General features: G+C 40.2%; 1 protein-coding gene across 3 annotated transcripts in view; it reads right to left on the bottom strand.

The window, feature by feature from the left end:
• Positions 1 to 2,432: 2,432 nt before the first annotated feature.
• The window catches only part of HTR7 (5-hydroxytryptamine receptor 7), a 118,028-nt gene continuing 107,790 nt past the window's right edge, over positions 2,433 to 12,670 (bottom strand). For 2 of the 3 annotated variants that reach the window (XM_031652188.1, XM_009214953.4), the window contains exon 3: positions 2,433 to 6,281. Coding sequence is in view for 2 of the 3 variants with exons in the window: in XM_009214953.4 (XP_009213217.4) it covers positions 6,239 to 6,281 (43 nt within the window). In the remaining variant the exon portion in view is untranslated. The other variant, XM_031652189.1, reaches the window with a different exon arrangement.

The raw sequence follows: 12,670 nt of genomic DNA, 5'->3' as shown, positions 1-12,670 counted from the left end.
AGGCCTAAGGGATAACCATGGACCTTAAAAAGGACAAAGTCCACAGGTCCTCTCCCTGTCTAGCTCCCCAACTGCTCGTTGAGCTCCCTGTGACCTCCAGACTTACCATGGGCCTCCTGTCAGCACCCCTAATTCTCTGGGCCCTGTGAGTAATAATTTCTTGCTTCATGCATTTTGGTTTCACCTCCTCATTGTGCCTCACTTGACCAACACACTCCAATCTAACTTTCCCCTGGTCAGGTCTCTTCTAGAGAGTGGCTATCTTGGCTGATGGCCACATTTGAGAGAGGCCTTAAGGCCCAATGAGAAAGAAACTATAACAATAGATGTCACTTAAACATCTATGTGTCTTTAAATGTCATATTTGTAAACTATCTAAGGTGATCTGTGGATTATTTTCCTCTGCAAGCTTCTTGGATTTTTGGTACCAACAATAAGTACTGAGCACTAAAGGGTATGTAAGAGAGAGCTTGTGAACAAATGGTGCATTTCTTTGGCAAGATTCTATAACCATATACTAATGATTTGGATATTATTTCACACTGAGCATGCTTTTCCTCACTAATAGCACACAGAACTGGCTAGGTAATTCAGTTTGCCAGTACCTTTGGAAATAGCAATTTTTAACACGTGGAACCAGCTGTACCAGAATCACCTGCTAGACTGGTGAAAAGCCCTCTTCACTCTGCATCTCCCTACCCCCACCCCTGCACCAGACACAACATACAAGAGTCTCTTGAAGTGGGACCAAGGAATCTTCATGTTTAACAAGCTCCCTGGATAATTCTTACTCAGAGTGAAGGTTGAAAACTGGGCTTAAGATATAAAACGATGTGATTACTTGATAGTAACCTTTCAATATCACAACCCTTTGCCTTCAAACTGTTAGGGACACTTTGTGAAAATGCAGTCTTTAAGAAAAATCTCATTAATATGATCATTCTAAAAATAAAATACCTTTCAAAGCATTCAGATCAGCATTATGGATACAATTTCATTGCAGATAACTAAAGAGGAAAAACACAGGGAAAAAAAGTTTCAGTTGTTCATAGGCTCTGCTTCCTGACTATTTCAGAGCACATACTGAAGCAGGCAGCTTCTCTGTATCAGTACTCCAGGTGTACTTCTCAGGGACAAGGGGTTCCTTGTAGGTCTTCACCCTTCCTGTCAGGATGCTCTCCCTATATTGCAGTCATCACAGTGAGCCTTGCAACTTAGTGTCATGCACTTGCAATGATCATGCTACAGTAATTTCTCATCTGGGTAACTGCTAGGTTTTCTCTACTTGAGTAACTGCTCACTTTCAGTGAACGATGGTCAGATTTCGTTGTTGTTTTTTCTTCATGTTATATTTGTTCTGAATATATTTATTGAAATGTAGTTTTGGCCGGGCGCGGTGGCTCAAGCCTGTAATCCCAGCACTTTGGGAGGCCGAGATGGGCGGATCACGAGGTCAGGAGATCGAGACCATCCTGGCGAACACAGTGAAACCCCGTCTCTACTAAGAAATACAAAAAATAGCCGGGCGAGACGGCGGGCGCCTGTAGTCCCAGCTACTCGGGAGGCTGAGGCCGGAGAATGGCGTGAACCCAGGAGGCGGAGCTTGCAGTGAGCTGAGATCCGGCCACTGCACTCCAGCCTGGGCTACAGAGCGAGACTCCGTCTCAAAAAAAAAAAAAAAAAAAAAAGAAATGTAGTTTTATGTCTCTTAAATCTTTTGTATGCTTTTGCACTTCATTGTTTTGCCTCAACATACTTCAACAAGATTTTTTGCCTCAATGCATTTTTCTTATAATTCATTTTTATTAATACCTATGTGATGGATTTTAAAAATTATTTCTTCACCAAATATTATATAGAGAAAAGCACTGCCCCGTACCATACTTCTTCAAACAAATTCAGACGAAACACAGCTCTAGTGTTTTAGTGTTGTCTCACCTGCAGAAGAGTAGAGGGGTTGTATTAGATTATCCATGAGATTCCCCAGCTCTGTGATTGTGAATATAGTTATAGCTCATTTTGCCTACAACTGGATCATGCACTTTGTGAATTATCCATAACAAACTTTTATATGTACAGCTGACTTTCTTCTGCCTCTCATCATAGCTTTGAACCACTTCTCCTGCTGTGAGACTGTGTGGGTTTAAAGAATAAAGAGCATTTTAATAATAGCCCAATCAAAATGTAATTAGGAAAAGGTAATTTGGCACCAAAAATATTACATAATACCGCATCAAAGATAAATGCCAGATATTTCTTATCATCTGCTATTTTAGATTACCATTTTCCCCCTCTACTAGTACAGGTATAATTCTTTCATCTTGGCTTTTTTAATGTACCAAAGACTAAACAGAACCGTTAGCTGCAAATCTACTTCTGATACTTGTCAACGTCTCTCACTTTCTGTTTCATATCAGCTATAGCAAATTTTCTTTTACATTTTTACTGATGACCACATCATATCTCTGTTAACATGTACCACATAAGCAGGTTTTCTTTAAAAAATGTATTTAACCCAGCAGCAACTTAAAAAGCAAAGTATTTTAAATTAAGACATTATATTCCTTTTTCAGAGAACATGCAGACAAAACAAGTCTAAAGGGTGATCCAATTAAATAAATTTCTATCTCTGGGGGCTAGAACCTCTGAGTTGGTTCTCAAAGTCTGCATGTTTCATATTCAGTACCTAACAAGATATTCCTCACTGTAAGCTTAAAGCAAGCAATGACATCACAATATGCATTACTCTGAGTTGTTTTCAAAACGTGCTGACCCTCTGAAAGTTTCCAAATGGCTTCTTTGTGCGCTGTTACAGACCATCTGGCTAGCTGTAGATAAACAAGTTTCAACATATGGGCCATAGCACATACATGGCTCTGCTTCACTAGTACAGAAAATTAAGAAAAGGACGCTCTCATGATATGAGTAGCTAACTCCTGTAAGAGAAGCAGGACCATGTAGTGGAGGGCCTGACCTAAGGGGCACACAGAATAGCTTAATTCCATTTCCCTCTCTTCCATTCACTGGGCATGTTGCTGGATCACGGCAAGTCTTCTCTGTTTCCTCATAGAAACATTTTTTTAAAGGTGCCAGTGAACTCTTGCCTTTCTCTCCTTCCCTCTATCCTTCTCATTAAGATATATCCATTATGGGCCTACCATATATGTGTTCCCAGCATGGTGCTAGGTAATGGGCATATTGTTGAGAAAAACAGACGTGGTCCCTACCCTTGAAGGTTTACTGGACAATAATGAAGACATACATCAAATAAATGAGATCAGGAAGAATATCGCAAACCAAGAGGGAAAACATGTGTGATATCAGAAGGAGCATGAACAACTTTTCGAGACTCCAATATTTAGAAACACTTATAGACATTAAATTGAAAACTCAATTGACAATGAAAATGCTGAAAGGGAAATTCCCATTATCTCTAGATGGTAAATCAGACACTTATTATATTAGCATAAACTATTTGAAAAAATTGCCTGCATTTTCCATTCATATTTTTGACCCACTGCCTGCAATCAATGAACCTAATAAAACTACATGAAAATATGATCATCAAATACATGCACAAGCATATCAAGCCCATGACAACATAATCAATGCTTTCAGTTATGAAACAGTTGCTAGAAAACCTAGGAACTCTGAGTGTCTCCTGTTTAATATTTACAGAATAAAACTAAATGCTAAGGCAACAGTGACTCAGTTATCTCTTACAAGTAAGTGATTTACTTCTCAAGCATGGTTTCCCAGTACTCAGCCTTGCCAGAAAATGACAGCTGATACCCTAGAGTGAGAAGAGGAATAGTCCTTCTTGCTTGAACAGTCATTACATACAAAATGTTCATTTCAATGATTTTCCCAGTTCTTAGTTAAAACAAAAGCTGTGTCTTTGACACAAATTATGTCATATGTGAAACTGTATTAATGATTTATTTTTCTCATCCCTTTGCCATTTCTACCTTTGCCTTTCATTTGCTGCCATATATTTAAAGTACAGTATATACATGAAGCTCAGCCTTTGTAGCCAGAATGAAGCAGAGAGGTCAACAGTCAGGCATTCAAGTCAGGCAGGATAAAGAGCCAATTTGAATCACGAAGGTCTTCATAAAAAATTAAACAACACATCTGAAAACTTGAATCAATCCAACTAATCATAGTGCCCTGTCTTGCACTACAGGAAAGAAAAAGTCACTCCCTAAAACCTGCTATAGCACTTACTATGCTACATTGTGACAAACCGAGACATGTTTGGCATGTCTGTCTGGCATGCAGATGGCATGATGGCAAACTCTTAAAAGCAAGGACTGTGCCATACCCATCTTTGTCCCCTCGATGCCAGCAATGCCGAGTGTGCCAGGAGCCCAAACAATGCTCATTAATCAGATCAAGTAATGAACAGGCATTGTTTTACAAAAATAAAGTCACTAAGGCAATGAATCCTCACAGTGAAATGTAATTGAATCCAGAGCTGTCTTAGCTACCTGTTAGGATTTTAGCAAACATGTAAAGTGTTTGCCCTTCAGTCATTCTACAGACAGCAACATGTATGACATAAGACCTTTAATTAAAAATTTGTACTTACATTGCTTTATTTCAGCTACAAATAAACTTTATTTGATGTAATGTAATAAAACATTTTCAAGTTTAACAATATGTATCTGACCATAAATAATCATTTAAATTATGAATATAATATATACGGTCACTTTAGCAAATTTGCGGTTCAGGAATTTATACAAGCTTTGTCTGAAAGGACAGTGCCCTCCTCCCCTTTCAGGAAAGGCAACTCTTCCCCATGTCTGGTAAGAAGCAATGTCAATGGGAGTTAGAAGAAGTCCATAATCCATGTCGGAATTCCACTTTATCCTGTGACAGGACAGCTTGCTTTATTGTAGGAAAATAATACTATCTTTCAGTTCTCTCTTATCAAATAAAGAATTGCATTCATTTTTCCCCTTGTAGGTACAGGTACTCTTCTATTCTCATCTGCTGTCTTTCTGTCTCCTTAGCTCTTAATTGCTACATAGTGCCATTTAAAAAATATATATCCACAAAGAGACCTTTTCTGTTTCCTTACCTGCCCTTCATGTCTACCATTTTTTGGTGGGTAGGGGTGGGAATCAGAGGACGGAATTGCTTAGGCACACATTTGATTTAAGATACAGAGAACACAAAAACAAATTCTCTAGAAGGAACAGACTGGTGTTCTGAAGCATTTCCCAAGAGTGGTCCAGGTGACCTTGCTTCACACAATTTGGTTTAATACAATGCAGCTCAACAAGAATGAACAGGTTTATGCCCCATCTCCAGAAGCATCACAACATTTCATGGAAAACCCATCATTCCCACACTTCTTCCACATAACATACAGTTATGGGCCAGCCCATGGGTGGGCCCACTGCAGCCTGGTAGAAAATGAGAGTCAAAAGCATGCCAATAATCATGTTAATTACAATGCAGTTGGGTACCACTTGAGCTTCACTGCGATAAAAATCCTTATAGAAGGTATCACCCTCACCTCTCAAGACCCTTCAGAGCACAACAAAAAGCTTTGCTCAAGTTATATGCTTCTCTCCATCCTGAGACCTGTTCCTGAGTTATACCATGATAAGTGAGTTAACAAAGAAAGTACATTGGTGGGGAAATCACAGAGACCCTGCAGAAAAGCCAAACTATTTGACAGAAGCTTGAAACAAACACTGCTCTGGGAAATCATTTGTATTAGCTGATGACTGGATTCTGTTTTCTAACATAGACATGCAACATATTCAACACTACACTCGCTGCAGTTTGCTTGGAAAAGCCTTCTGTCATACAACAAAATACATTCTGTCTCAGGAATGATTCCTGCATATTCACCACAACACCTAGACTCAGAAGCATGGGAAGTGTGCATTGGAACTTTCTCCCACTTGCATGGATTTGGACATATGCAAAGCACCAGAAACTGCTTCCTTTGTGGAACTCAGTTCTGTCGGTGTGCTTACTGCTGAGATGATCTGCTATCTTAAACTGAGAACACACAACAGCACTGATCCACAGAAAAAAGGAGAAGTCACCATCTCCCTTGTAAGGTAATGTGTACAACAGATCACCCTGTTTGTCACGTTTTAGACATCCCAAGAAAGGAGAGAAGTCGCATTCCATTCTGCAGTCTCAGCAAATGACTTCCTTCTGTTTCCACCTCTAATTTGCCTTGTTTATTTCATCTCCATTGTTCTGCTTTCGATCATGAATCATGACCTTTTTTTCTACAGTAGTCAGCGTTTTGTCTAAAAAAAAAGAGAGAGAGAAATAAGAAAATGATTTAGCAGAACCGTAAATGTGAGTTTTCATTTTGTGGTGGGTGGACTTAATTTTTACAGCAGTCAGTAATTTGAATCATTTGTGGCTTCTAATGGATTATGAGTATCCTTAAAGGGAAACAAAAAGTGCTGTGACTCTTTTGGTAAGTTTCATAACTCCCACAAGTTGCCAAGGCTTTAATATATTTGCAAATCAGCCCCAAATAACCCATTTAGAAATTCACCTTTTTAATATAGCTATAGTCAAAAATGACTTTGCTTTCAAAAATCCTTGCAAAATACTATTGCACTTGCCCTACTTGAAAAGAATAATGACTAAATAATGATTACCAACGAGAAGTGTTCTCTCCCTCAAACCTAGGAAGGTGTGTTATTGTAAGGTAAGTGTGCAGGGACCAAGAAACTTCACTTCTCTCCCTCGTTCCTAGATGCACAGAAGTGGTATTAGTGATAGAGAAGTGTTAGCCAATGGCTGAGAAAAGTCCCTTTCTCCTGGTGTAAAGCCACTCCCTTAACTCTGCACCTCCACCGGCCTTGACTTACCACACTACATCATGTGCTTAAGAGCTAGGTCTATGAGGACCCAGAGCCTGGGACTGTGCAACCAATCTCAGCGTACCCACACCATCTAAAGCACTCCCTACCCTGCCATTTGGCTATTTTGCCTGCAGTCCTGCTCTTCCTTCTTTGAGGTCCCCCTCTCAGCCCAGCCCTTCAGATGGGTGATCAATAGATGGATTTTGCTGGAGACATGGTTTCTGGCTTTTCCCCTCAGCCTCACACAATAACACTTGAGGACAAGTGCTGCACTTCAGCCCAGACCCAGCACTATAGGCTCCTAGGTATCTGAAGAGGGGACTGGCAACCATCTGTGCTCCACAGACACGTTCCTAGCCCAGGGCCTCTGTCTCTTCCCAGCACAGGAGAGACCACACTTTCTCCAGCTCAGCACTGCTCTGCTCACATAGTTCATGTTCTGAATTCCTCTAGGCCACAGCACTATCTCCAAAGTCTCCCTTCCCTTGCTACCCACCTGCTAACCAATTGTGATGGTCTGGAGATTGTAGCATCCACACAGACACCTGTGGCCTCTTTCCTAGTCTCAACAGCACCCTCCTTGTGCAGGCCCTCCTGACATGAGACCTCACTCTTGCATCAGTCTTCTAACCCATATCCCTTCTCCTATTGTGAAGCCTTCCATACATCATTTATACTGCATCCCTAGTCTCACTCCTGCTCAAAAGCCTTCATCTCCTTCCCTCACCCCTGCCCACTTAGCCCTCCATGCTGACCATAGACTACCCAGCTTCCCAGTACTGCTGAAGACATGCCCCAAACTTCTTGTCCACCTCTATCAACATCTGGGCCCCTCGGTCCATGCTGTCCCCTCTGCCTTGAGCAGCCACCACTCCACTTCCACCCCTACTATGTCTTCTTGTTAAAATCCTACTCCTTCTTCAAGACCCACCTCAAATATCCCCCTGTTCTTGATTTCTACCATGGATATTTTCTTTCTAAGAATGCCCCTCAAGACTTATTTTTCTTCTGTACTCCTCTGTACTGCTTGATTTTATATTGTGCTATACGAATTTATTATCTACTAATAGAACAAAAATATATAAATATTAGACAAAGCAAGGGAGGGAAATCACCTGCCTTCCTTAAAGAAACATTGCAAAGTTAAAATGTAGGCAATTGCGAAGCATGAAGCAAATAAGCTATTATTACTAATTGATGATTTAGTAAAAATAAAATGATGATTTAATGAAAATAAATCATCTATGGAGAAGAAAAGTCCATGAAATAGCAAACTTTTTGTTTGTTTCTGCCTTTAAGGCAGCATCCGATCACAGATACCCAGGGTTTCAGAGGCTTTCATGCTTCTTCCCAATTTTCTCTGGAATCTATTTTATTTTATTTTATTTTTAATTATTGGTTTCCACAAGGAAAGAAAGCACCTTTCAGGATGCTTCACGACAAACCCTGGAGCACTGTATTGGCAGAATTCATGGCAGAAACCCAAGGTTACTCTGCTACAAGTCACCACTAGGACCCCTGCAATCCACAGGAATTATAAGAGGCCCTTTGAAGACAATGACAATACAATCACCAGGAAAAAAGGGAGCAGGAAAAGAAGAGCTACTTTAAAACAATTTCATGACATTCTTTTATATGGAAGTATTTAGAAAGTGCCGCTCAATGTTATTCATAAATGACATCAACAAAATTCATGAAAACAGGATACTTAAAAGCAATTGATGGCAATTCAAAGCAAATCCGTAAGTAATCAAATTTAAAAAGAAAAAAGAATCCTTGATTATATTTCATTATCACATTTGGTTTTATATTACCAATCTGTGAATACTTGTGAAAAGGATTAAAATTGATAGCAGTAAATTAAAATTACCAGTGCAAAAGTATTCACAACTTTTCCCCCATCTATTCACTTCATTACCCCAGGGAAAATTTTCAAGTGCCTGCTGAACTCCTGAGGTTCTGGTTATGCTGATCAAGAAAATGGGGAAAAATAGGTAAATATTTGGGAGTAGGAACACAGTCTCACAGGTTTACACAGGAAAGAAAGAAACTATTATGTAGGAGAATACGCAGAGCCAAGAAGGCAGAACAGGGCGAGAAGGTAAGAGAGACTAGAAGCCCAGAAGCTAATGGGAGGAAAAGAGCTGGAGAAAGCTCAGAGTCCGGAGGAGCCCAGAGTCTGTAGGGTGACCACAAGATGAGTGAGAGCTAGAGAGAGGCAGGGGGAGCAAAGGGTTCTGATTACAAGTCTCCTACTAGCCACCACCACCTCTACAGCCACCCCAGCATACTAGATTAAAAGCTTCCAGAGACTACAACTGTCATTTACTCACCTTTCTACCCTATCCATGCCTGGTTCCATACCTTGTACATAGCAGACCCTCAAATGTTTCTGGGAAAAACAAGCCAATTTTCTGGGAAAAACAACATCCATTTTTTACCTTCTGAGTTACCCACACAGTGCTACTGCATTAGTCTTGACCATTGTGATGACTCCATTCCCCTACCTGCGGATTCACTGATGGCTTACTATATTTACACCAGAGTGTCACAACTTTAGCAATAAGGACTGGGTACTTCTTTGTTGGGGTGGGGAGGGGGGCAGGGGTGCTGGCCTGTATACTGTAAAATCCTTAACAGCAGCCCTGGCCTCTACCCAGTAGATGCCAGAAACATCCCACCCCCTCTTGTGACAAACAAAAATGCCTCCAGAAAATGCCAAATGTTTCCAAAGAGTTGGGATGGGAGGCAAAATTACTCCTGATTAAGAACCATTTGTCAATACTAAAAGTCCAAATTATTGGAGCTGGCATAGAAGATCCTTTACAATTTCACCTCAATCTACTTTTCTGCTTTGATCTCCAACAGTTCCTGCACCCAAATGCTTAGTTTCAGCCAGGTGGTCCTTTGCATAAGCTCCCACATTGGTGCCTTTACAAAAAAAGTCCTCTTCACCTGGAATAACATTTCTGCTCTCCTTTCACTATAAATGCTTTGACCAACTTAATAGACATTCTTGAGTTTATATCCTTCAGGAAGTCTTCTCTGATCAGGGTTAGTATAAGCTCTGGGTTATTTTCCTTTCCTTTGAATCCTATAGCTTTTCCTGTCTCCACCTTTCCTTATTACAGAAAGGTTGCATGTGCGTATGTCTTAGCCTAGCCAGGCTGCTATAACAAAATACCATAAACTGGTAGCTTATAAACAACAGAGATTTATTTCTTAGAGTTCAAGAGGCTGAGAAATCCAAGATTAAGCCACCAGCAGATCCCATGTCTGGTGAGGGCTCGCTGTCTGCTTCATAGAAGGTAACTTCTAACTGTGTCCTCACATGGTAGAAGATGTGAACAAGCTCCCTCAGGCCTCTTTTATAAAGGCAATAATCCCATTTATGAGGGCCCTGCCCTCATGACCTAATTACCTCCTAAAGAATCCACACTTTCATACTATTGCATTGGGAATTTGGTTTCAAAATACGAATTTTGCAGGAGACACAAATATTCCGGCCATAGCAACATATGTCTGTTTGTGTAAGGTATATCCAACAAAAATATATGCAAAAGGACATGAGAGATATCATCTGTTTTCTGTATTTTCCTCAATGCATGGCAGCCACATTAGAAATTTCCTAAAGCTGATGGATGTTTTTAGGCTAATCATCCTTAATGAAGTGGATATTCCGTAATTATAAATTCAAACTGAGAGAAATGTAAAGAGGATACAGCAGACTATGGCTTGTGGGCCAAATACAACTGGCAGCCTCTTTTTGTAAATAAAGTTTTATTGGTACACAGGCCTATCCGTTTACTTATGTCAGTGACAAATTACTCATCAGTGAGAAGAGTAGTTTCAATAGGGACCATATGGCTAGCAAAGTTTACAATATTTACCACTTGGCCCTTCACAGTTAAAGTTTGCTGACCTCTGTGTTAAGCTAACAGGAAAACAACACCCAAGCCTCCAGACCAGCTAAAGATACAAAGGCAAATATCTTTAGACTCTACGTTAGCTGATTTATTTTTATAAAAGGCACAGTAGCATAGAAGTTAAAAGCACTTTTGAACACAGATGTCCTGGGCTTAAATCCAGCTCTATCACTCTCTGTATGACTGTGGGGGAAATTATTTTACTTCTCTAAGCTCTTGTTTTGCTATTTTCAGAATGGAAAAGAAGAAAACTAACGTATCATAAACTTTTGAGGATTAATTGATCAAATTCACATAAAGTGCTCAGCAAAGTGCCTGAGAGTGAATCCTCAGCAAACACAAGCTATTATTTTAAATTGGAAAACCTTTTTGTGTTACATTTTAAAGATTACCATTTTATGATCTATCTGAACTATCTATGAATTATTAACTAAAATAATCAATAAAATTATTCTCAAGTTCTTTGACCCTATAGGATGCATGCAAATATAGCAGTGTTTCCTTGCTCATGACATGATCTGTTCTTTCCTAGTTTATACACTGGCTGCTTAACTGGATCCCCTGCCTCCCATCTTTCCCTTGTCTGCCCTCCTCACTATTGCCAGAGAGAGCTTCCCATGTTACTCCTGAGAACTAGAACCTACACGCTTTCCTTTTCCTGTGCTAAACAATGCTGGAGCCAGGCAAAATAACCTAGCTATTTGTTCTAGGAAATAGTCACTTTCAGAAGATAAGACTATATGCCAACAAAAATAGCCTACTTATCAAAACTAATAGTTTGCTCATTAGCACTTACTTCACAGTCCTCATCTAGTTGTACTTACCAGTCTAAAGCTGTTATGTCATAAACTCTGCCTAATCTTCACCAGTTCCCCACCTTCAAATCACCCAGCCCAAGCCCCAAAACTCTATCAATATCCTTGCCTTATTTCCTTCATCTGAGAAACTACTAGGACTGTCTAGGAGTGGATACCACTCATAGTGCAGTAAGTCTAATAAACTTTACTTACTTAGTGTAACAAGTCATTCTCATTGTCTTCTTAGAGAGCTTACAGCTAGTCTCCAGCTCAAAAATATTCTGAGACTCTTCACTGCCTATATACTGAAGTCACTTGAGAAGTATTATTGCATAACATTCCATAGAAGCATCGGAGTGATTCATATCACAGCTACCACTTAGGGACTGTGTGAACATAGGTCAGTTACTTTATGCTCCTGAGCCTTAAGTTGTTCTTCTGAAAAGTGGGGATGCCAGAAGCACCTATTTTGCAGGTAGCATGCTGCATAGCATGTAGCAGGTGTTCAATAATGGTTAGCAGTTATTACTTTTATTTATCATCTATTATGTGTCAAGCACTGTACCAGATTCTGCAGAAAGAAATCTGATTAAGACATAGTTCCTTCTCTGAAGGAATTCAGAATCTGGTGGGAAAATCCTAATAGTAAATTCAATGAACTCTTACAGGCATAGTAAGATCTCTGGGTTTGCTCATAGTACATGTTCTAGAACTTAAAATTACATTATTTTTTAATGCTACTTTTTATATTGTGAACAATCTCATGTGTACAAAAGAGTATATAGAAGTAAACATGAATGCCTGTGAAGCTACACTCAGCTTAAGAATTAGCATTGGCCGGGCGCGGTGGCTCAAGCCTGTAATCCCAGCACTTTGGGAGGCCGAGACGGGCGGATCACAAGGTCAGGAGATCGAGACCATCCTGGTTAACACGGTGAAACCCCGTCTCTACTAAAAAATACAAAAAAACTAGCCGGGCGAGGTGGCAGGCGCCTGTAGTCCCAGCTACTCGGGAGGTTGAGCCAGGAGAATGGTGTAAACCCGGGAGGCGGAGCTTGCAGTGAGCTGAGATCTGGCCACTGCACTCCAGCCTGGG

Source organism: Papio anubis, chromosome 11, assembly GCF_008728515.1.
Source record: "Papio anubis isolate 15944 chromosome 11, Panubis1.0, whole genome shotgun sequence".
Classification (NCBI taxonomy): Eukaryota; Metazoa; Chordata; class Mammalia; order Primates; family Cercopithecidae; genus Papio; species Papio anubis.
Note: the sequence above shows the minus strand (reverse complement) of the source record. Positions and strands in the feature narration are given on the sequence as shown.